Below are 26590 nucleotides of genomic sequence, written 5' to 3' on the forward strand. Positions count from 1 at the left end.
TAAGGCTTTACTGATGAACAATGTGATAAGGAACGTTTTATTGTTAGAACTTCAATAAAACAAAGCCTGGGTTTTCCTAGGGCTCCCAGCTCCGGCCTGCCACTGAGGTAGAAGGGGTTAGTGTACATTGGCTAATGTAATGATGGTTGCAGCAGTATTCTGAGCTGTGTGGTTACTCATGAAAGCTGGAGGGAAAAGATCCTGTAGTGGCATCTCTAGAACTGACAGTCTGTGTCTAGCTGTACGAATACTTCAACAAGACTAGATTTTAGAGATGTAAGAGGCTGGAATTCTACACCCTATTGTGTGTCTCTGGAAAATCAGCTCTAAAATGCTTGTTCTAAAATCAGGGCTTTTGAAAGTCATCCATACTGTTGTAATAAACCCCATTCATTACTGCAAGACCTTAGAAATGAGATGAGAACTGGGACACTATCGCATTAGCTGCAGGTATGAACTAGTATGGAGATAGATAGAATCATAGAATCATAGAACAGTTAGGATTGGAAAAGACCTTAAGATCATGTAATTCCAACCCCCTGCCATGGGCAGGGACAACTCTCACACTAAACCATGTCACCAAAGGCTCTGTCCACCTTGGCCTTGAACACCGCCAGGGATGGAGCATTCACAACCTCCCTGGGTAACCGATTCCAGTGCCTCACCACCCTAACAGGAAAGAATTTCCTCCTTACATCCAATCTAAACTTCCCCTGTTTAAGTTTGAACCCATTACCCCTTGTCCTGTCACTACAGTCCCTAATGAAGAGTCCCTCCCCAGCATCCCTATAGCCCCCTTCAGGTACTGGAAGGCTGCTATGAGGTCTCCATGCAGCCTTCTCTTCTCCAGGCTGAACAGCCCCAACTTTCTCAGCCTATCTTCATACGGGAGGTGCTTCTGTCCCCTGATCATCCTCGTGGCCCTTCTCTGGACTTGTTCCAGCAGTTCCATGTCCTTCTTATGTTGAAGACACCAAAACTGCACACAATACTCCAGGTGAGGTCTCACAAGAGCAGAGTAGAGGGTCAGGATCACCTCCTTTGACCTGCTGGTCACGCTTCTTTTGATGCAGCCCAGGATACGGTTGGCTTTCTGGGCTGCGAGCGCACACTGAAGCTGGCTCATGTTCATTTTCTCATTGATCAACACCCCCAAGTCCTTCTTCACAGGGTTGTTCTGAATAATCTTTAATGGTGATTTTTAATGGTGATTTACTTTTCCCATTGCTATTTAGTTTTTGTTGCAGGTTTCAGGGGGAATTGTTGTGGTGGGATGTAGAAGTCAAGAAAAGGAGAGATATAGGACAAATGAGAAGAAAGATGGAAGAAACATTCAAAGGACAGAAGTGAGGGATAACAGATGAAGATACTGTGTGCCTATAGGGATGGAGGGTCTGAAAGAGTTAGCACAGAGAAAAGAGTTCATTTTCAGAGCACAGAAAACACCCTACTGAGCTGAAATGGGACTAGGGGCCCTTGCTTTCACTATTTGTGCAGCTGCTCCTTCCAGCTTGAGTGGGCTGACTGCTCCCTTGTTATTCCCTTGTGCTGACTGGAGAGTGTATCTGAATAGCAAAGAGACTTGCAATTAGAGAAATGCTTCAGAGAGCTAAAAACCTCTCATTTTTGCTGAATGTATATTTTGTTGCATCTTTTTGGTTTAAGGCATTCAATTAACAATTAATGATTTTGGGGTTTGTCATCTGCTTTTAGCAAGCACTGAGGTTTTATCCCTAGGTATTCTAGCTAGCAAATAAGGCAAGGAGCCCGATTTATCAATGCTAAGAAAGGTGGGTACCTTCATACTTCTGCATTGCTGAGATGAAATGACCTAAAAAAAAGGAAGCATTTGTAAGCAAATGCTTTGCTTTTCACCTGAGATATCTCAACTACACCACTGTTCCATCCATCCTTCCCTTGTTTTGCACATCAGGCCTGGGTAGGAAAGGCTGGAGGGTAGCAGATGGGAGGCTGACTGTTGCTCAGTTTGGAAAGCAGCTCCTAACATTTGGCTCACACCTGTCAGCAGACTCCGTATACACTTGTTTATCCTCCTCTGTACCATATGTTTCTATGTAAAATCAGTTCCAATGATCTATTGCCTTACTCCTATCACTCCTATTATGGTCGTAACTGAGCATTTCACAGTCGTTAATGCATTCACCCTGACAGCGTCCCTGTTGTGTAGGCATCTAATATCACCCACTTTACAGATGGGTTAGCTGAAGCTCTGATCAACAGCTCCTCAAAAGTCTTACTGAAATCAATGGGAAAGAGACATATCTGCAGGAGATGTGAGTTTAGGAGAGTAATCTACATGCTTAGCTTCCCCCAAGGAATTTGCTGTGGAGCAAGGAATCCCCTTTTTAGGTCCTATGAGGATGCTCATGTGATGATCATTCTTGATTCCTTGAAACAGAGCTGCTCCCTGCCTTTGCAAGACCCAGCAGACCTGTGTCTGTGGGTGTCCAGCCTTATTACAGCCTTAGCCATTAAACCCTTGCCTCGCAACTTTTCATGTGCTCAGCAAGGCCTCGAAGAAATGCTGTCTGTGACAGAAGACAGAATCATAGAATCATAGAATATATTTAGTTAAAAAAAAAAGATTCATAGAATAATATAATCATAGAAAAGATTTAGTTTAAAAGGTAATCAAAAGCCCATTCACCTAATGTTGTGAGAGCAATCAGCTGTAAAGTGTTATGCCCCATGAGAGAAGTTGATAAGGACCAAAAAAAGTGTTTCTGCTGCTGTGAAGACTATTTCTCCCATTTCCTCTGTCCTTTGTACCCTTGCTTACCTCTCAGAAAATAACTTCTTTGCAGCCCTTCAGATTAAAATCTATGTAAAGAGGAACAAGGGTTTTTTGAAATGTACTGTATGTACCTATCAGTCACCTACTTATTAATTATAACTAAAAGCATGATTAATCTGTCATGGATAAGGCTGCTAAGTAACACTAATCATGCTAATGTATTTCTGTCACTTACACAGAAGGCAGCATTATTATCAGGTTTTACATCTATGTGTACTAAAGACCATACACACAGTAGCTGCAGAGCACTGGTAACATTCTCTCTACGTAGATGGGATGAAGTTGCAGTGCAGATATCTGTATTGCCCTCACAGTGCCTGTGCAGTGATTTATTTACTTAACACCAGTAGGATTTAATGGTGTTATCTTTTGCAAGTAATTTTGCTGTCTAAAATGAGCAACAGCTACAGCTATGAAAAGTATTTCCAAGGGCTCATAATGACTATGAATGAAATTCCTCTGTTGGAGAGGTCAGCATGAAGACCAAGATCCTACTTAAGTCCTTCAGCAAGTGGGAGCCAAGAGATGCGTTGATCTGATACAAAGTTGAATGACTAAGGAAAATAATTCTTTTGGTATGGCAGAGCATAAAACTTTCCCTTCTGTGTTTCTCTTCTCTTCATATTCAACTGATCTGTTCTTTAATAGTGTAGATGCTGGAAAGTTAATTTCCAGGTGCCAAACTCATGACCTGAAATGCTTGTTCATCCATTCTGTCAAGCAATCGATGGGTGGATCACAGCTAAGATACACTGTTTAACTCTGTAAAATGTTCTGCAGAAAAGCTTTTCACAGAAGAGAGTTTCAAACCTGACATCTCCAGAAGGCTAATGAGGAGCAGAAGACAGGTAGGTCACCCTTTGAAGGAACCATTCTAGTGATGCCTGGGTGACCTGCTTAGACCTGATGTCCTATTTCTGGATGTGCAGTGTGTGAAGAGTACAACCATTAGGCTCATTAAATATATAAACTGAGGAGAAAAAGCCTGACTTCAAATTTGCCTTTTTATAACTCCTAGCTTTTCAGTAATAAAATAAAGTTTTATATAACCATTTTTGTATGAACTACCTAGAACTAAAGGACTACACTGCAGAATGATGTCTGCAGGTTGTAATCTTCATCCCTCCTGGGTTGCATGCCTCAGTGACCCAAATGAAGAAACCATTCTGGTTTTCAGCTGAATAAACACCTTGCCACATGCAGGCAGAGTCTCAGTCAGTAGGTTTCTGAGTGTACAAAATTTATGAGATTTCCCAAAGTTTGTACAGGGTTATAGTGTTTTTTCTTCTAGGCACTGCAGTAGACAAGTCACAGTCAGTGCATGGTGGGAAAGCAGAGGAAAATTGATAAGAATATACCAAGTGATTCAGGACAAGGGTTGTTTGTGTGGCCTTTGCTTAGCTAACTTTCTTCTTTTTTGCTCTTTAGTCATCAGAGTTTAGTGTAATGTTATCCACAGCAGATTGTTTGTAGCCACTTACATTTATTATAGTGACACAGAAATTGTTAAGGTCAGCATTAAATCTTGGAGTACTGTCCTAAACATAGACACTCTTTCTTGCAAAACTGTGTTTCCCTACCCTTTCTTATTAATAAACATGATATCCTTCTGTTTGCTTTGCTTTCATTCTGCACAGCTGTACTCTTCTCTTTCATCAAGAGAGTCACAATTTTGTTTATCACACTGAAATACAGATTTTTTTCTTTATTTATGAATAGCATGCTTGGATTTTCCTTATGGAATAGAAATTAAAACAGCACTGACATTTAGAATGTAAAGGAATTGCTCCAACTGATTATAGTCGTGTTAAAATGAGTCACACACTTTTGGTCCAAACTTCCTGACATGCACATCCATATATATTAATCACTATGACATCACTGCAGAACTATTTTTACTGTGGTAATAAAAGCTGAATGCATTTGTCAACTTGTCAAATTATATTTAATCCAGTGAACATGCAGACAGGTTAGGAAAGATACTTGCCCTCAAATAATAGTAGAGATCAGTTCTACATGTCTTAAAATGCTGTGCATGTAAAGGCATGTAAAACGTTTGCAGTTTTGAAATGTAGGTGAAAAACACTATAAAAACGCAAAATAAATGAGGTTTACTAAGAATTAAACTCACCTGTCAACAAATGCGTGGTGTAGTACAAAGATAGGATCATTTGCAGAACCTTGTACTTGGGACATGGAGCCATTCATGTAGATGTGAAGTGCATTATGCAAACCGCTTTGAGATATGTTTGATATTGCAGTCCGTGGATCAGCAAAGCCTGTATATTCAGGAGGAAATCATATGCTGATATGACAATGCGTATAATTTTCTTTCCAGTAAGACTGAAGATCAAAGTACCTACTTTCACTTCATTTACATTCAGCTTTTTAGACAAGAGCTTAAGAAAACAGGTAAAGGAGTGCTAATGTATTTCAAAGGCATAGCAAAGATGAAATTATAATAAGCTAAATTAAAAGTCTTGCCATGTAACTAATGCAGGATGTCAGCAAATGTACTGCTTAACTGCTTTATATTTTTAAACTTCTTTGTCCATGGTGCCTGGCTGTTAAAAGGCAGCACAATCACTGCAGTCATTTGTGTATGTTCATCTATTTATGTTGAGAAAATTTATTCACTTTATTTTCATTTTTGATCTCTATACTTACAGGTTCCTTAGATAAAACAGGCTATTTTATCTCATCACATAATCATTTAATATTGTTTGTCTCTGTAGAACACGTTATTTTATTAATAGCAACCAAATCAATGCAATAATAACCTTTACAAAAGAATTTGGTAAATAATAATTTTCCACAATAAGACTTGCAGGATGAAAATCTGTAGGTTCTGGTTATTTTGGAGGGCACTTAAAATGTGGCCTTTCAGAAGAGGTCACACAGACTAACCCTTAATAGGAAATGCTGGAAGATGAATCTTTCCATTAGTTTTAATTTGGTAGTCTGTCCACACCTCAGCTCTGAGGTTGGTATTCCTAACAGCTGAGATTCCTCCCTACTTGTAAGGACTCCTAATACAAGTCAACTGAATCATCCTATCCTTCGCTGGGATTTTCTGGGAGAGAAACAGCAGAAACATGTGTTGCCCTCCCAGTCTGTTTCTTAACTTAATGCTAGTCCTACTATTTAACCCAAGCTACAAAACCTCTCTGCTCTCCCTCTTTGATCTGGTTCCTGAAGATGTCTTCTTCTCAAAATTTCTGTAAGCTGTAGGATGAGGAAGCAAAGTGGAAACATATAAAAACATCTTTACAATTTGATACTCAATCAAAAAGAGCTGTGAACATATGCTTGTGCTGATCCTCAGTAGTTTCCCAGTATTGTTGCAGCTTATCATCTCCGCAAGGTGGAGAAAAGAAAGGTCTTATCTATTCTCTTTGGGAAATGCCTCACATACTTTAAACACTTGCTTTATTTACTTATTTGTACCAAGAACTATCATTTAAACAAGGATCAGCAATATACTTTTCAAGTGAATTTCCCAACAGCCCTTCTGTTTCATGCTGTGACTCACATCACAGGGTGACTTCTGACTTTGCAGGCTGGATTCCTTTGGAGGAAATCTGAAATGTACCAAGTATCAGCTGGTGCTCAGTTCATGGGGCTGAACTAGAGCTGGTGTGAAAGAACCCCTTCCCTGTCAAAACCCACATGTTTAACATGGAAATCAGGTCCTCAGTACCAACTGTTTTGCTCTTTGGATTTGTTCCTCTTTGAGTTACACAAAGTATTAACTGAGACATGGCTAGAGATGCCTTATGAGTAAGGTCATACCCTATGAACTCGGAATGCTGGGTTTTAGACTCCACTGGGAAATGATCACATTGTTTTGTTATTCTGAAGTCCTTCATCAGCTTTTGCCTTGTCTGTTAACCTCTTCAAACAGGGTAAAAACATCTGGCACAAAAACACTGGTAATCATAACAAGGATCAAATCATAGCTGTGGCACCTAGGAACCAATACACCATAATAACCATCCATCTCTCTGATTATAATAGGAGGACAACGATTTTGAAAAATTCAGGAAAAGTCAGAGTAGAAAACGTAATCAGGACAGTTGGAGGAGGTAGAGTTGGCTTCTGGTGAAAACTGTAAGACTTCAGGGTAGAGGGAGTCTGAATTTAGGCAAGAAAGAGGAACATGTTAACGCCTACAGATAACTGCATGCTTTAAGTAGATCTGATGTGTACTGGGACTATTGAAGATGCTGCATGGTGACATAAACAGCAATGGGCAGAAGTTCTCAAAGGGAAAACATTGCCTACAGAAATTTGCCTGGTGGTGAATACTGCTACCTAGCTGTCAATCAGGGGAAACAGCAGACTAAAATATTACCTATGAAGAATGATGTATCTTGAAAGTCTGGCTAGATCTCACAGGATCCAATAGCAACAATTCTAGCCTTCTTTGCTAATGGCCACAGTGTATGATCACTGGAATCAGGTGATGTAGCAATACTAGGAAATTACTGTGAATAATAACTGAAAATGATCTATCTGTGTATCATTCTGAAGCAACTATTCCACTTATATTCAGCTGCATTATAAATATGTTTAAGGGAAGATAAAGTTTATGCAGAGTGTAGGCAGAAGGGTAGATGGTTTATATCGGACTTGGGATACTTCTTGGGATATTTCTTAACGCATTGCAAGCACTTGGTCTAATAATTCATGAACCAATATACAAAATACTCTCTCTGGCTCTGGATAGATTTTCGTGGAACATCTGCACACAAACAATTTATCTTAATAATCAAAACTCCGTAAATGGGACAGCTTTAGCAACCCCACCCTCCAGCTCCCAGTTAATTGGGGTGCAGTCAATCAGTGTCAAAGGTTACATCATGTTTAACCATGTGCATGAGAAGTCCTAATATCTGATTTCTCATTATGAAAACTCATATGAATTGTTGTCAGGAATAAAACCAGAATGTGATGTCATTTCACTTTATTACTATGCGACTTATTCTTTTCACTCAGACTTTTAAAAAGACTCCAGTGCAGTCACCTATTCAGGATGACACACTGTGAAATGGGGTAGAGCAAATGAAAAAGAATATGTGAATAAAATGAGTGGGTTTTTTTCAGGGTACTGGAAACTTTGCTGAAGTGGCTGCAGTAAAATCACCTCCACAACAAAAGTGAGGCTACAGACCTACAACTGCAGTGAGCTGAAATAAGAGCTCCTTGCCTTTAGATAGGGGAGCTCCACTTCCTCCACCTGCCTTGCCCCCTGCTCTGCCTCCCTTTCTCTTGCATATACCAGCTGATTTAACTCACTATCCTGGCAGTAAACTACCCTGGAGTATGGGATTTCATTTTTTTCCCCAGGCTACTGAGATACAGCATCTCATGTAAGAGCATGATAAGAGCCAGTGTTGGTACCAAAAAAGGAGGGAAACAGCTGATAGCAGAGACCGCACAGAAAAGCTGGGCAGTCCCTGATGTCAATGAGCTGTTAAATCATTTGGTCAGTATAGGAAGCTGTAGCATTCAGATGTTCTTTTAAACCCTCATTTAATTATGGTGCACTAGAAATAACAATTAGGGTCTACATCACTGAAGTGATTGGAAGTTTTACCAGTGGTTTCAATAAGAGAAAAATCACATTTTTAAGAGATCATAAACTTGATTCTGCTCCTGCTGATAGCACTGTAAATCAGCAAAATTGGGTGGGTTTGAAGTAGCTTCACTGGAGTCAGGCCAGATTAAATAAAATGGGGACTTAGCCCAGAGTTTACTATAGGAGGAGCTATTGATGCCACTCAAAATTAAGGCTGCCTGACAGTTTTTAGGGTGATATATAGGTGGCTCTTAGTGAACATGCAGTTAGGTAAGGTGTATGTCTTTTAATAAAGATTTAATTATACTAACTGTGGATTTTACAGTCCAGTAACAGAGACCATGGTAGTTCATGTACAATCAGTCAAAGGCAAAGCTTTTTATACTAAAAGCAGATAGTGTTTTCCTCAGTTGCTCATTTGCTTCTGACGGAAGCTCTGCATAGTTTTTGCAGGACTTGGAGAACATTAGCAACATTCAGTGCTTCAGGAATGGAGGAACCATTCCAATAGTCCTATCTCCTTATGATTATCTTAGTGGGCTGCTTAACATCAGTAACATCCCTAACATTGAGTTGTTGATAACAGTCTTGCAGGTGGCTTTCTTAACTGTTTTTCTTACAAAATAAATTTTAGTTTTGTATGGTTTTCTAGGCCAGTTGTTAGGACAGTTTGTAGACACCACCAAGTTGAGTGGGAGTGTTGATCTGCTGGAGGGTAGGAAGCTCTGCGGATGGTTTGGACAGGCTGTATCGATGGGCTGTGGCCAATGGTATGAGGTTTAACAAGGCAAAGTGCATTTGGGCCACAACAACCCCAATCAAATGTTACAGGTTTAGGGAAGAGTGGCTGGTACTTAGTCCTGCTCTCCCTTGGGATGATTTTTTTCTTTAATAGGGATTTCACATTTTAGGGAAGTCAGATAGATGACTATAGTCCACTTTAAAATAGGAAGGATATAAGAGTTTTAAGGCCATATCCTATCTGATCTTTGAAATCAGTGATGTTCTTCTGGCTTAAGTTTGTGGAGTTTTTCTGCCATTGGCAATCTCACAGGAAATTTTTCACAGTTAAATCTTACATATTTTCTCAAGTGATGTTAGTGCTGTAATCTCTCTAGAGTGAAGTAGTTGCAAGATACACAGAATTTGGCCTAGGGGCTCTAGTAAATGAAGGTTTGTGATTGTCTAATTTAGACAGTGTCACCATCTAGATTTTTCCTCTAAAATGACTGTTGTAGAGCTTCACTGTGGTCTGGGAACAATAGTCTTTTTAGTTCTCTGCTAACAGCCTTCTGCAAGTTAACAGCACTTCCTCAATGTGCAGCATAAGTTTACCCAGTGATTGGTGTTTAAGCTGGGTGAGAATGTTGGCTGTAGGGTATAACTTTTTTAATTAGATGTTTCCTGTTGGCAAACTTCATTTTTTTTTCATTAGCTATATGGATCACAGTGAAAATACTGAGAAAACTTTCCCAGATGAAAATCTCTTATTTCAATAAAAAAAGGAAAATGTCCTATTCAAATGAAATTACATTTTGAAATGTTTGATGTTTTATTCCATTATTTCGTGATAGAACAGCAGTAACAATGCATAATTGTGATAGACAGTGGAATGCTATGACATGGCTTGACTTGATACCATGTGCCATGAGTTAATTATGAATAATGAAAGTGATATAGAGTTTTAGAAATTTTTTCTTTTTAAATGTTCTTTTGTTATTTTGTGCCAAACTTGGAAGGCACTGATTTTCATTCGAAATTGCCATGAATAAAATAATTTCAGATGCTGAATTTGCTCACAAATAACAAGAAATTTTAAGGTTTTCAGCTTCTCTTATTCTTAGGAAATAGCATTTGAGGTGTCACACCAAAACTGAAGTCCACAAAGGAGAAACCCAACTATTTCATTCGCAGTTGGTAATCCATTTTGGATCTCACCTGATGCTGATAAACCAGACAGATTTTTGGTTCTCATCTTGAATCCATGAAATGTCCAGTGAAGTCAAAAGTGTTTCCCAGTTATGGCCATGATTCAACAAGTCCTGCATAAAATGTTTTTTCCCACTTCAAGTGGCAATGTGCAAACTGCTTTTAACCTGTTTTTATCCAGTTAAAACAAAAACTGGCCTGTCCCAAAGTGAAAGAACAACCCATGTGGGGTTGTTGTTTTATTGAGCAATACTGACCTTTGCTGTTTATGGCTGTTGTAGTTACTCTTTGAGTGACAAAATTTCTGTTTCTGTGCAAAATTTTCTATTAGTCAGACAGAGATTCAGCCTGCATAATAATGTTCATACCTACCTCTTTGAAGGGCAAAATGGTGTTGTCTTTTTTCCAGTACAGTCAAGCATGGAAAAGTTTTGCCTAGAAAGTATTTTTCTATATGATTGGTTCTTCTAAGTGAGAACATTACAGAACTTAAACTGAAGAGCTATTCTCACATTGATGTTAATTAGGAGCCACTCAATTACAGTCACTAGATTGGTTCTGTTCACTAGAGTAACTCCAGTACAGTCAATAGACTTACTTTGGATTTATGTTGGATCTAAAAGATATTAGAGTTTGACCTTAGGGGCACTGGCACAAACTTGTGTAAACAAGTGAAGAAGGACTGAAAAGTTTTTTGCTTAGGAAAAGTAATAAATGTCAGGAAATATAGAGTGTTAGGTTTGTAAGAATGCTGTCATGTAGAAGTAGGCACTGGAACAGTAAATACAAGCTGGCAATTTAAGCTTGGCATCTGTACAATAAAAAATAATAAGCAAGCCACTTTTAAGAAAAGAATTAACACAATATGTTTTTTTCAGTCATACTTGTTGAAAATCTTACCACCATCTTTGTCAACATTAACTATGTATTCTTGGCTTCATATTGCAATTCACTATTGCGCTGACTATATAAGTTAGTTGACAGAAATGTTTGTGGTCCTGTGATGTGCAGTTGAGTGTTGACATAATTCAGGTTAAAAATAAAATACCCTCAGAGAAAAACATATGCAAAAAGTTGTGTCTGATTAAATAGGCTCCATCTCCATTGTAATAAGAGAAATTCTTACTGAGCCACACAGATTCATCACCAGAAAAGCCCCTTATTATGGGATGCTGCGGACACAGCTATGCTTTAGGGATCTCTGGCTCAAAAGAAATATCCTTATGGAAAGAAAGATAATATCACTCTGTTGCCTTTTAAGGTTTTCCATATAAGCCCTTGAGCAATGTAGGTCTCTTAGCTAAGCTATAAAAGTTAGACAACAATATAGGATCTGGTAATTGCACTGGGAGTTGGACTATGAGCAAACATGGTCACTTTATTAACAGGATTTCCCCTAGAACAGAAATCTAATGTTAGGTTGTTCTGGTTTCAAGTCTACAGAGCTACTAATGACGGGACATCCATTGTCTCAGTCTTACCCTACTAAGCTACAGCTTCCCAGGATCCCTCAACATGATTCACAGGACTCGCAAAGGTCCACCTCCACTGCCAGGAGAAAAGGAGATTCTCAGGCTCTTTTCTTCCCTTTTAGAATCACATAGGAAGGGTCCTACAAATTCTCTGAGAGGGCTATGGTATATATCATGGAGGGCATATCTTGATGGATTGATAAAGCAGACATGCTCTGCCCTGTGTTAACTGGATTCATCCAGAAGAAATGAAGCATCTATGACCAACAAAATAAAGGTTCTGTAGCTACCCAAGCTGTATGAACTCTGAATTGGATCTGGCTTGCATATATCCACAATAACATGTTTGGGTTTTTTTTTTCCCCAGTCTATTAGAACTATCTAAATCTCAAGAAAAACATTAAAACCTAATAGCAGCAAACATGACATGCCTTGTGTGGTATTTGAAAGGCTCCAAATGACCTCAGTGGTGAGCTGGAGCTTCATAACCTCAGGAGAAAGATGAACACTCTTCAGCTCCTGAAGGGTTGTTACACAGAACAAAAGAACTCATTTGGAGGAAAAAATTGATTCAGAAGAGTTCTTGTAAGATACAATGATATTACCATTATTCAGATTAAAGCATGACCCTCTTCAAGTGTGATTGGCAGATGACACTATGATGTTAACAAAGACCAGCCATGACTGTGCTTGCTAGCCATGAAATTAATGTGACAGAGAGACAGCAATAAAGAGAATGTTTGACAGATTAATGAAACAAAACACTAACTCCGATTTTAGAGTAAAAATCACTTCTTCCAGGCTCTTTGAGAAGTGAAGGTGCTTTTCTGGTCATTGTGCTATTCTGTCAAGCATAGCTACTGTTATTTTCAATGAGAAAATGCAGCCATTTTTATCAAAGGGGTATACTTGATCTATGACTCTATTTAGCTGCCAATTTAAACTTAACATTGACAAAAAGCAGATTTTGCCCTTCTTATGCAAGTACTCACTCAATTACTCTCTTTTAATGAGCAGTCATTATACTGACTTTTTGGCTTTGTGAGTGAGTGGTCCGTTTTGACTCTGCTTCTCAGCAAACCCTTGTGTGGCTCAGCATAACTTCCATAGATTGTGCATTTGCTTTTGTTCACAACACGAGCAGCACAATGGTACATTCTCATTATTTTGTGACTTGTTTATTTCAGTTCCCTTTTCTCTACTATTCCATGTTTTGCATCTATTTACGTACTTTAAGGATAAAAATGTGAGCAAATCTCTACTCAGTTGTGTCACCTGTGTCACTTTCCCATAATTTGTGTAGCTACTGTTTTCAAAGATAAAAAACACAGCTATGTCCAGAGCTGGAGTCAATTAATGTCTGGATTCTCAGCACAAAAATTCCACATTTTTGACCGGTTTTAGAGCTTAAACTGCTTCATTTTTTTTTTTCCCCAAGAAAGCTTTACAGCATTCCACACTGCATTTAAGAGCTATACTGAACATATTAAAAGTTTTGATTTCTTACCCTCACATGAGCTCTTATAATGCGTTATTTTGGCCCTTACAAGAAAAAAATCTCTGGGACATCAAAAGTAGGTAATATTTGATTCAGATGATATATGATACTGTAGAAATATTAATTGATATATATCATGTGTTATCCTTATTCATTAGCAAATGAACAAGATTCAAAAAAGACTGTGTGGACAAATAATTAAGAATAATTACTCCTTTTAGCTAATGTCTTTTGTTTACTAGCACATTAGGAGCATTCAAACCAGGTTGGATAGTTAGATAATTAAGATAAAAAACTAAATTCTTCTGGAAATAATACCAAGTCTCATTTTTTTTAGGTATAACTTTAATCCCTAATCCTTAGAATGTGGAGAGAAGTCTGCCATGGAGTTCACAGTTGAAGGATGCGGACATAACATGCCAGCTGGCAGCACCCTTTTTCAGCCTTGTTAACCTCTGGGAGACAGTGGGTTTCAGGGCAAACCTGTAACGCACATGGACATGGTTATGTGTACGTAGATTATTAGGCAGTCTCCTTTTATGCAGTCTTACATTTCTTTGCTGTGTTTGGTGCAGACAATATCAGGAAACAATATCTCTTAACATGTTATTTTCTATTTTCTTATCAAACGCCTTTAACGTGGTTCTGTCTGTTGCTATTCCAGGAGAAAACATATGATTTTATTTCTTTTTGAGTGGTGCTTCATAGAATCAACTCACACAGCCAAGTTTAGTGACTCTAACCCCAGAGAGACTCAATTTACGGATGGAAATGGCATAATAGAATAATCATGTTACCTTCCAAAGTGTTTCGGAAACTGTAATTGGCCATTTTATCCATGGGTCCAGATTCATACTGAGTCAGTGATAAGCAAAATTCAACTTCAGCTGAGGATGGGAGCCTTGGGGTCCTTGATTTATCGTTGTTTCCAGGATTTCGCAGTATAGGTCCCTCACTTGTGGCATTGCATAAAGCTTCACGGCTGTTGTACTCTTCAGACCGAGTGCAAATTACCTGTATAAAACATTTTCTATTAGCAGAGTTGCAGTTGTAAAAAATAAAAGCAAACAGAAGAGGTTAATATTTTTTTAAGGAGTGAAGAAAATGTGTAATGTAATAAGCTTGTTGCAAGAAAGATTATATAATAATTTTAAAATTTTCTGCGTATTATTTTCATGTAAGCTGGGTTATTTCAAAGAAGACATCCTTTTAGTACAGTGTACATTTTAAAAGAATACACTAATCTGCATCTGAAATTACCCATGTGGACTAAGGGATCAGTTTTCATTTATACCCTTGAAAACACCCTGAGGCTAAGTTCAGTGTTACCTACAAATAGTAGGCAAGCAGGACACAAGTGGAGTTAAATCTGCTGCTGCAGTTGAAAATGGAGGATTTTGGCTTCAGCCAAAGCATCCTGAACAAAGCCAAAATCACAGATTTTTGCTCCCCACACAGTAAGAGGGGGAATTGTTGGCTTTGAATATGAAAATAGCTCCAACACCAAACCCCTTTCATTCTGAAAATATCTGTGTTTTGTCAGACTAAACGAGCACTTAGTTTCACTCTGTCTTGATGATGCTGTATGTACAAAATGCTAAAAGATGCTGCTCCACTTCTGAGGAATGTTACAAGGATGAACATATATCGCCAATTGAGATATCATAGTGATGGGTATTGGAAAAGTACCTCAATACCTGAATACTGATATTAAATGCTGTCAGAATCAAACATAATTTATATAAATGCTCTGGGTTCACAGCCAAAGTCCAGTTACCATCGCATAACAAGTCATTATTTGTCAGATGATCTGTAGAAGCTGATAGTCCAATTTGAGACTCCTGGAAGAGAAACGAAGTTCAATGTAGCCTCAAATGACAGTCAGCTAGTTTTGGCTGAGTCAAGCTCCTTCACATTTGCCATGAGTTAAAACTACCCACACAGTCTGTAAGTGTCACAAAGCTGCTGCTCAATATCTTTTTATGCCACAATAATGTATTTATTATCTAAGATTGTGTCACTGATGATCATGATCTTTTATAGTAGCTCTCACTTCATGTCTTTCTTGGCCAGAGAAGTGATCAGAATGAGAGGGAGGATTTTTTTTTTTTTTTTTTTTTTGTCATATTCTGGTACAATAAAAATCCGGGGAGTTAGTACAAGTACTAACTTTCATTTCTGCTTTATATTCTGGAACTTCCCTGACACGGAGTCAGTATGGAATATGAAGGAAAATATAATGACACAAGCAGAACTAAAGAATTTGGTGGGTGTGTATAGCAGAACAGCTGATGGGTCTATGAAAATGAAACAGAACAACAGTGTTCTGCTATCTATTGTTTTGGTTTGCTTGGTTTTGTCCTGGGTTCAGCAGTAGCAGTCATTTTCCTCCTTCTTAGGAGCTAGCGCAGTGCTGTGCTCTGATCTTTTGGCCTGGGAACAGTGGTGATAACGCCGATGTTTTCAGTTGCTGCTCAAATGTTTGGTCTAGCCAAGGACTTTCTGAGCCTCATGCTCTGCCAGAGAGGAGGGGAGGCTGGGAGGAAGCAGAGACAGGACACCTGGCCCAAGCTAGCCAAAGAGGTATTCCATACCACAGCACGTCATGCCCAGGATGTAACTGGGAGTTACCTGAAAGGGTTGGGAATGCAGGGTTGGACAAGGCATCGGTTGGTGCTCAGCTGGGGGGAATGGGGCGAGTTATCGGTCGGCTGGTTTTGAGGTGTTGTATTCTTTCCACTTGTTATTTCCTTTATCATTATTATCATTGGTGGTAGCAGCAGTGATTTGTGTTATACCTTAGTTACTAAACCGTTCTTATCTCAACCCGTGGGAGTTGCATTCTTTTCGATTCTCCTCTCCGTCCCTCCGGGTGTAGGGGGAGGGCAAGAAGGAGGGGGAGTGAGTGGGCGAGCTGTGTGGTTTATGGCTGACTTTGTTTAAACCATGACAGGTTTTTTGTTTGTTTGTTTGTTTGTTTTTACTGAAAACCCTACCAAAACAAATAAAACTCCAAATCACCAGAGATTCCTTCCAAATACAGGGCTCTGTGATTATCAGATTATCAACATAGTCAATGAGAATTTTTTGTGGAGAAAGAAGAGGTTCATTACTGAGTGAGACATCATCGAGGAGAAAACACATAACACTGAAACCTCTAGGATTCTTTCAACCTGAAGGTGTATTTCTATTTCATGGAAACAATGAGTGAGAAGCTGACTGACAGCAGTCATCTCTGCTAGAATGGGATGGAAGAACATGAGATTCTCTTAGTGCAGGAAGTGAGTAAGAGATTCACTTCACCAGTACAAATTGCCAGATTGAAGCAACAGTTTAGGATGACCTCTGCAGTCAGGAGAAAGGCATCTCCTGAGTGTGATTTAACCCTCCGAAGCCACATGTCAGGTAGGTGAGATGTACTTACCTCTAGGGGTGCCTAACCCTCTCCACTGACTAAGTCAATGAAATAAAATGTATAAAAACCTAATGCAGAACCAGTCTCTGGACTGCAGTTAGCAAGCGAAGCAAAATTAGGAGTGTTCCACTTAATGCTCTGTTTCTGCATTAGGATGGGATGAATCATACCCTAGAGGTATGGATGTGCCTCTGAAGTGACTAAAGACAGAGCCAAAGGCAAGTTGCTTTGTTGCCTGACTAAGTCAAATGAGTGGAAGGATATGAGATGAATCCTTTTCTAAGGGATTTGACCACGTCAGAAAGTGTCTGACGAAGCTCATGATATAACCTACATTTCTTATGAATCTAAAGTTCTTAAATGATAAATTTCCTATGAATATGAATCTCATGAATAAATCATTCTTGTCAGTTTTGGGATTTTTTAAGGAGATAAGAAAGCTTATCAGAAAAATATATCCTTGGAGACTGCTCTATTAGCTGAAATCTGCCCTTTATTAGCTGAAATCTGCCCTTGTAGTCTGCTAAAACAACCAAGGTGCCCTTGGAGGCTGTAGGAAGTTGTCCATCAGAGAGTTTCATGTTCACATAGCCCCCAGAAGCTCACCAAGTGGATCACGATTGTGCCTATAAGAGGGACTGAGGTCAGGACTGTGCATCTAAGAAGTCTCTTCCAAGAATCCCTGCCGAGAAGGGAGAAGGAGTGAAGGGGGAGACCTACAGTTATAAACACAAAGCATAGCTACAGTGCTGGTTTTATGATTGCTTTGTGTTACTGAGAGTTTATTCCTGTTAGAAGGAAAATAGGGGATGATTCAAGAGATGTGCTGGTAATTTCTTTGTTTATAAAATTGCACAGCCCTATGTCTCTAGAAATGCACTCCTGAAGAAGGCAAGTGTGTTTTGGCTGCTGAAACTCAACCCATTTCCCAGTTGGCATTTGGCTCAGAAAATACATACATGTGTATTTTCTGTTTAACTCTGTTTTCTACGGACTTTATACAGGTCCATATCTGCCTTGCCATCTCCTATCTTTTCATCCTCTCTCCACTGCCATGGGAATATACTCCCACTGTGTCTTAAAGAGCAATCAGATTCTTCCTTCAAGACCAGCTTTTCAGATATTCAGAGAGGTAATCTTTAAGCATGAGCTCAAATATAACTAGATGACCACCTTCCCTTTGTTCTATTTATCAATTTCAGTGGGATTTAATGTAACTGTTAATGTTATGAGGCTTATAAATTATTAAAGTGATAATTTTTCTTTTACATTTACATCTTAGTGTATTCCTCATTAACTGTCTGACTAACCAAATTAATCTTAAATAGAAGCCAGATGCTATAAGGTATTTGGTAACTAAATCATGGTCAAGAAAACCCAACATATGGGCCAGGAATGAAAATATTTGTCTGTGACTTTCTGCTATTTTTTTCTGAGCTAAAAATTATGGTCTGGCCATGAAATTAACCTGGATGCTTTTCCAGAAAAGTGCAGCTTAAGTAATACAAATTATGGATCTACCCTGAAAGTATAATTTACTGGTTTATTGGTCATGTGATGTGTAAGTGGTAACAGAACATGGGTCAGTCAAATTGTTCTTTCTGGATGTAATTGCACAAAGCACACACAAAATGGGTCACATCATTACCTTTGTTCCATTCAGCAGCAGTACTTTCTACTAGAAACATGATTTTCTGTTCCCTTTTGGAACAGTCCTAAGCAAATTTCTCAGTTCACCCTGGACAAGGCTTCCTATTCAAAATGCACCGAGTGCCTGCTCTCCTTCGTGCGTATATCCATCTGCTCCAGGGAAATCGTTTGGAAGATACTCCTTGGATATGCTTATGTAAATAGTTAGCGGAGTAAATGCCAGTAGATGGCACTCCAGAATACTCAGCGTCTTTCCTGTGCCTTGTAGCACCCAGCACAAAACATCCCTCCGTGCACTGCAGTTGAGATCTTTAGCACAGCTCTTTGTATTGTTTCTTAGAAAACCGACTATAAACGTTCAGAAGCGCTGCTGCTGTCTCACACCTTTTTGTGACTGGGAAACCCTTTCTTCTTTCAAAAAGACAGAGCAGGCCCTGTGCCTATATAAAGTGAATTGCATTTCAGGAGCCTTCAGTTCTTTGCCTGCTATTTTTAAATTCAAAGCTTTGGGGGTTTTGGTGGGACATTCTTTGTGGTTTCTTTGTACTTATTGGAGCTGAGCTCACAGGGACATCCAGTACAGGTAACATACCTGCACACTTAGAAAAAAGTGATTTTCTATGGTATTGAAATAGCTGCTCACTTACAAAGTGAGCTGAAGTTCCGTATTTTGCTGGAGAAGTAGTGCCATTCAAAGGGTTAATCCACACCTATACATCCTTTCGAGCTGGTCCCTTACTCTACTTCTCTTCTGAGCCCACTGAGTGTGAGTCTCCCCCCATCCAGAAACTGTATTATCATGTTTCACAGTGTTATGCTCCAGGTTAAAATAGCCTAAAAGAACCACTTCAGACTACAGCCAGAGCAGCCACATGGCTTGCTTTCTGTGGCTCCCTTCCCAGCCACAGGGATGTGATGTGACACATCCCCGTGTCTCCGTTTGTCCTGTGTGAATTCCCGATTTCTCAACTGGAGCCTTGGGTCCCATTTTTGGCCAAAAGAGATTTTGCTCTGATTCATTGCCTTTCTCTGTCTTTCTCCTGTTATTCTCACACCCTTGTTTGGGAACAGCATTAAAATGTAGCCCTCACACTGGATTTAAAATATTTGGCAGTTGTAAAGATGTTTAAATTTTACTTTTTTTGGCTTCATTAGGGTCTGGCATAATCTAATCCTAGTTAACTGGCATCCAGAAGCCATTTATTCACCAAACAGGGAAAATGCAAGGAAATTCCCAAATAACCAGCAACAGAACAAACTGTTGGGAGCTTGCTTTTATAGGCAGAACTTTAAAGGTGCTGTGTCTACAGCAGATCAAAAATTTATTAAGACACTGTGTGTATTTATATCTGGTTCTTCATATACTCCTGAATATTAACAGGAATGGAAAGGTGAAACTGAATAAAAAGAAGAAAATTTGGAAAGCAAAGATTTAGAGAAATTCTAAGAAACCTCTTTGTGCAACGATAAGGTCATTAATTATCTTTCTGACCCTCATGACATATGCATTAGCTGGAAGAGCTGTGAAACTCAAGCTAAAAGGAGATGAGACAAACACAAAGCGACAGTGCTGAAACAAACCCAGAGCCTTCAAGGTCTTTTCTCAGCCTTTAGTAAAAGCTGGCTGAATGTCATCTTTTTGCTCAGAAGCAACCCAGAACTGGGAGGTAATTTTATACCCCATTCAGCACCTCAAAATGTTGCTGGGGTGGGGTAGGTAGCTCTGCTATCAATCAGTGCTGAAATAGTCATTAATGGTTTCTGGTTTGGCAGAGCATGATTCCCTGCTTTCTCTCTGTCTCCAAGCTATACTGTTGGTGCTGCTGTCTCCACATCTACTGCAAATTCAGCAAGACACATCTGTCTACAGAGAGATGGTAAGCTGCTTTTTCTGGTGATTTATTAACAAACCACTTTTTTTTACATTCCTTAGCTATTAATTTATACACCTCTGAAGGTGCTTATGTTTTACACTATATGACTCCTTAGCAAACATGGCTATATACTAGAAAACAGCCAAACAACCCCAGGCCAAACTCTGTTGTCACACACACGTGATCACATAGAAGAACGGGAATTACTCTGAGACTACAGTGACATAAAGAGGCTGAGGACACCCGAGTGGCTGCTCTTGCTGTGCACAGATCCTGGTTCCCTCAGGCGGTGGTGTGGCATGTAGAGAGTTACCTCTTTGCAACAGGAAACACTTCAAATTTGTAACCCATGTAAGCATATTATTAGGAGATCAATATTGATAAAGATTCAGCTGGACAGGGTGCTGGGCTACATTGGCTAGACTGTGTTTTCGCATTGAAAGGTTGGACCAGATGATCCTTGAGGTCTCTTCCAACCTGGTATTCTATGAGTCTTGATCCTATGATTCTATGATTGATAAAGTCTTCCTTTATAGCTACTTGCTCCATTTGGGTTGTTGTTTTTAGTTCACCAGCCTATAGCTGGCACAAAAACCCTAACAAGTTGCAATAAGAAATAAAGACATGGAGTTCATGAGATATTTGGGGTGTCCACAAGCAGATGGATGTAAGACTTTGGTTGATTTAAGAATCAAGAAGTGTTGGGTTCTGGTGTTTGTATTTTTGAAAATATCCTGAAGTTTTTAAAGGTGGGCATGAAATAGTGCTTCAGATGATTCCTTCAGACTATTCAGCTCTCAATACAGCCCCCTGATAAACTGTGCTTAGAATTAAATTGATGCGTCTGAATAGCTGAATTTCATACTTCTTATAAAGTCATATCTTCAGGTAGTGGATCTAAAATACTGTCATTATTAGTCCAGGAACACTACAACCATTTTCTATTTGTGTAACTTGTTTCCGTTTTGTAGTAGCTTTACATTTGTGTAAGTGGTTCTACAGGGTGATGCAGAATGGCATTCCAAAGGAAATTCTTGGTGCTTGCATCAAAGAATTGGCTGCAGGCTTACACCAGCACATCTGAGAGCAGACAGCTCTCCACCTTATGCAATTACTTCTCTCAAGTCATATCTTTTAGGAGAAACAAAAATACTGGGGGCTAAAGTTGGAGCTATAGCCTGCTTGCCGTAAGAACCAAACCAGCACTTCCATTCTCCGGCTTTATTTTCTTTATAATTTCTCTAGCACACTGTGGGGATCCCCAAGCTCTAATGTAACTACCAGTAGAAAGATTTTGATTTTATTTGCAGAAGGCTTTTTATACATTTGTAACTCCACTGCTTCAGTTATTTCTCCATATAAGTTCTGGAGCAGAGCAGAGCAGAATTTCACCTACTACTATTTAAATGAGGCATAATTATTATTTTTTGGGGTTTGTTGGGTTTTTTTTTAGCACATCCATTATATAGAATAATTATAGAAATGGGCACCAAGACAAATAACCTCTCAAATGTCATGGAAGATCTCCATTTCCCGTATAGCTTTCCGTTAAGTCAACATAGAATTGCACAAACTGGTAAAGCAGCAGTAGGTGTCATGCAGTCCTAATTCCTAATTCAACACTTGAATCATCACAAGCAAGTAACTGAAAACACGAGAAAATCCTTCCCACCTACCCTAAAACATAAGCCAAGCAAACAAATTGAAACACTAAAGATTCCTGATAGTCTTGCTGGTAAAATCTAAGGCAGGAATCAGAATTGTCACTTAGATGATAAACATGAGAAAAATATGGATGGATAATTCACCCAGCTAAATGGTAACAGCAGCATGTTGAAGGAAAAGTAAGGCAAAAGCAAAAATTTCAGCATGTATTCATGGGTATCCATGTTGCCATGGCAACTTCTCAATGGAATAAAGTATTTTCTCCTTTCTTTAGGGATTAAAAAAGAGATGCTGTTCTGCAAATAAGCACTTTACCTTTTCTTTTTAAGAAATATATAACTATTGCCTAACATAGCAGGTATTGTTTTGTTATGAAAAGAGACTTAAAATTCTAAAAAGAACACCATATTGCAGATGAGTTGTTCAAAAGGTTTCTCGTGCCCTCTTTTTGAGTGCTTACTGAAAGCCTAAATTCCTTCACATTTCTGGATCCTCCCCTTTTCTTCTCTCTTTCTGTTTAGCTACAGAGCTTGGATAATCAGTGTATTCTGCAGCAGATCTGTGGCTGTTTTCCGGTTCAAGCTTAGGCTATTTTTGTTCCCTTTTGAATTTCTGAAGTGAGATTCTGATTTCTTACTTAGTTCTACTTGAAGGAGCTGTATCGACTGTTATTCCATCATAAGCAATATTTTGAATTTGTATTCAAGGCTAATAAAGAAACATTAATTTGTGTTGTATCTTCACCCCAAACTCACTGACTGAAAACGCAGATCTGTTCAATCTTGTTCATTCTTTGTCTAGATAAGGCAGCAGCTATACGTAGACAGAAGATGTCGAAAGAGAATAATAACCTTTGAAGGTAAATTTATTGTAGTCCAATTTTGTATTTTTTTTTAAGTGCAACATACACAGAAATGGCTGAAAAATAGAAGTGGTAAGCACCCATTATCAGACAACACTTGGAAAACTTGAGCAAAGAACTTAGAGCTTTTATACATACACTGACAGTATATTTTAAACATAGCACAGGGTTTTTTTTTGTTCTACCTATTCAAGTTATATAAAAAAATACCTGCTAAAGCAACTTTTTAGTAAAAATTTGTCTTTATTTTCTGAATAAGTTTGTGGGAACTGGCCTTATATGAGAAGTTAAAAACCTGACTGCTTCTTAAATACATACATTGCTACTTGTAAATTTTCTGTGTACTTATTACCATGATTGAAAAATTCTAAGAATCTGGGTATGATTTATAACACCTTTGATAAAAATGTGCTAAACATAGAATCATAGGACAGTTAGGGTTGGAAAGGACCTTAAGATCATTCAATTCCAACCCCCTTGCTATGGGCAGGGACACCTCACACTAAACCATGCCACCCAAGGCTCTGTCCAACCTGGCCTTAAACACTGCCAGGGATGGAGCACTCACAACTTCCACGGGCAACCCATTCTAGTGCCTCACCACCCTTGCAGTAAAGAAACATAACTATAACTAACTATCCTAACTATATGAGCTCCCAGGTCCTTTAGAAAATCTGCTAGTAACTTGCTGATTCCTTTGTGCTACTTGCCTAACCACTATCTTGGTTATCACCTCCAATACCTGTACTGATAGTTCCTCTTGACACATGTAACTAGTGCAGCTCTAGTTAAATTTAATCTATTTTAACACCTGTATCATTTTCACATAACTTTTTATTCAGCTCAGTGCAAAAAAACATCAGGTCCTCCTCACTCTGGTAATGTACTCTAATTAAGTTAGTAAAGTTCATCTAGATTTATACTGTTAGAAAAGAGCAAAGTCTTACAATTGGATGAAAATACATGTTTGTAGCTATAGTTATTTTATGGCTATGCCTACACTGGTAAATTAAATGTGGCCAGGAAATTTCCTGGGTACTGAGGCAAAATGGCAAGAAATTGTCTGTCTGTGCCAATAAAAACATCTTAGGCTCCCAAATAGGGTGGCTGCATGCAAACATTCTACTGGGAGCAGTCCCTGAAAAGTACCTGTTTGAGGAAAAACTAATCAATACATGCAAAATATGTGCCAGAGAATGTCCTAAACCAGCTATGTTACAGTATGCATATGCTTGAATTTACAGGTATATACACAGCCTGTATTATTCAGAAGGCACAAATCATCACTAAATACAGTACATCCAGCCCAGTAAGCCCAGTTAGTTGCATTTTTGTAATGCTAGAATATCACAGAGCTGCTGGAGCTTGTATCTCTCTCACTTTCTGTTAAATTACTAAAACTGCCCAACTTTCATTTGGGTTGTTGCTACAGAAATAAGTAGAACAAAGATAGATATACACGAACATAATCATAGACTTCAGCGCCAGAAGCAACTGTTGCTATTGTCATGATGAAGTGTGCCTGTAGAAGCAAATAGACCTCTGTCACCGTATTTTAGGCAATGTGGCAGTAACAATCAAAAGACAAAAAGTCTAGAAGCTCTCAGTTTTAGAAAAGCACAATCACAGAATCACAGAATCACAGAATCCCAAGGGTTGGAAGGGACCTAAAAAGATCATCTAGTCCAACCCCCCTGCAAGAGCAGGGTAACCTACAGTACATCACACAGGAACTTGTCCAGGCGGGCCTTGAATATCTCCAGTGTAGGAGACTCCACAACCCCCCTGGGCAACCTGTTCCAGTGCTCTGTCACTCTTACAGTAAAGAAGTTCTTCCTGATGTTAACGTGGAACTTCCTATGTTCCAGTTTACACCCATTGCCCCTTGTCCTATCACTGGATATCACAATATAGTTCAGCTATGTAAGACCACATCACCTATGTAAATACGTAAATTTGCCTCAGTATACAAGCTAATTTCCAGTGCTTTTAAGTGGCAGGAATAACTATTGAATTTACTTTTTATCTCCTTTTTAACAGCAGAGATTATTTCTTGAATTTCATTTGAACTACTGATGTGAATTACACAGCTGCTTCTTCTGTGTGCTAAAGATTTGTTCTATTCCTTTGTTTATTTGTTTTAAATTGAAAGCAGATTAGGTTGAATTGATAGTTTTTAACTCTTGAATGGAGCAAAGTACTGTGAGAGGAGCAGAGTGCCTGAAAATTCTTTGCTTTTATCTCCATCATTCAGTCACCAATGAACTTAAAGTGGTTGTATCCTAGCAATATATGTACATAAGTCCTGCTTTTTCTCACCTGACTGCCACAGCAGCCCCAAGCCTGCTTAGCCTGCTGAAGTCCATGTTTGGACTCAAAGGCATTACTTTCCTCCTTCTACTTTAACTTCAGGTTCCTAATTAAGCAGCATAAATCCTACAGTCCTGGAGAGAATAGACAAAGAAACAAATTAACAGCTCTAAATCAAGATTAAGTTCACATACAAACCAATTTTCTCTCTGTGGTACTGCTTATTTTCTCTCCAGGAATGTCTAAGGGAAGGCAGCATGGCTAAGCTCAACAGGGTTGTGGAGTCTCTCCCTCTGGAGACATTCAAAACCCACCTGGACACATTCTAGGTGGCAGGGGAATTGGACTAGATGATCTCTAAAGTCTCTTCCAACACTAACAATTGATTTTGTGATTCTGTAAGCTCCCAGCTTGTACACATTGCTTACGTGCCTAACATCAGGTAGGACAATTCCCTTCCCCTGCCCCTTTGCCTGTCCTTACCTGCCACGAGGAGAAAAATGATGCTGGGCTGAGTAAATTAGGGTTGGTGGGATGTCTGCCACCCATGTATTCGTCAGTGCATACCACACAGTCCTCTGCATCTCTCCAGTCCCAGTAGGGGATGGTGAAGTTCTCATCACCTGTCATCTTCTGTATCTCACGTTCCCACAACAACAGGAAGACACGATGCCAAGGCAGAAAGCCAGGGGCTTCATGGGCAAAATCAATGTCTCGCCACACATTAGAGCCACCTAAGAGTGTGTCTCGAGATGCATAATAATGCATCCACACAAAGAGATCATACACGTTGATGTTTCTGAACATGGGGTTGGAGCCATTGTTCATTTGAATATATGTGCCAGTGGCAATAACATAGTCCTGGCTAGGGGTGTTCTTTGCCAAGTTAAGGTAGGCAAGAAACCTGTCCTTCTCACTGGTGGTGAGCTGGAAGATGTTTCTTCTTGTTCTCAGTCGCCTTTCAGTGCAGTTGAGTCCTGAGAAACCAAACTTGCACTCCCCACAGTTGAATCCCATGAAGTTGCCTTCACATTTACATGTCCTGTTGTAAAATACAGAGGGCCAGTCCTCTCTGTCATCCACTCCCGAGAAAGGGAACTGCGGTCCCAGTGGAGCCTGGGAGAGAAGGATATTCTGGCAGAACCCTCTGCTGGAAAGCTCCCCACAAGGGGACCCATCTCCATCCCAGGGGGGACAGCACTCCTTCCTCAGCAAGCTCTCTGTGTTTGCACAGGCTCTGGGGAACTGCCCACTGGATGGCTGAAGGATGATTAGCAGAAATCCCATGGCAAACAGCAGCATCCTCACAGAGCAGCGGGAGAGCATCGGTGTTATGCTTCAGCGCATGGAGTGCTCTCTCTGACCCCTCCAAAGTCCTGGGTGTGAAAGAAATTCCTCCCCTCCACCAGGAAGGCTTCACTGCTGACTACTTCGACAGTGCACCCTCCAATGTCCTTCCCCATACCTACCCTCAATGAATGTACACACAAAATACACTTTGGGGTTAATCTGATTATCA

The 26590-nt window shown here is 39.4% G+C and overlaps 1 protein-coding gene across 1 annotated transcript in view; it reads right to left on the reverse strand.

The window, feature by feature from the left end:
* TYR (tyrosinase) overlaps positions 1-26397 on the reverse strand; it is a 49128-nt gene extending 22731 nt beyond the window's left edge. The window contains exons 1-3 of the mRNA XM_065675882.1: positions 25555-26397; positions 14093-14309; positions 4947-5094 (exon numbers count right to left, since the gene is read on the reverse strand). Of these exons, the coding sequence (XP_065531954.1) occupies positions 4947-5094; positions 14093-14309; positions 25555-26397 (1208 nt within the window). The remainder of the gene's footprint in view (positions 1-4946; positions 5095-14092; positions 14310-25554) is intronic.
* Positions 26398-26590: the final 193 nt, after the last annotated feature.

This window comes from Lathamus discolor, chromosome 4, assembly GCF_037157495.1.
Source record: "Lathamus discolor isolate bLatDis1 chromosome 4, bLatDis1.hap1, whole genome shotgun sequence".
In the NCBI taxonomy this organism is placed as follows: Eukaryota; Metazoa; Chordata; class Aves; order Psittaciformes; family Psittacidae; genus Lathamus; species Lathamus discolor.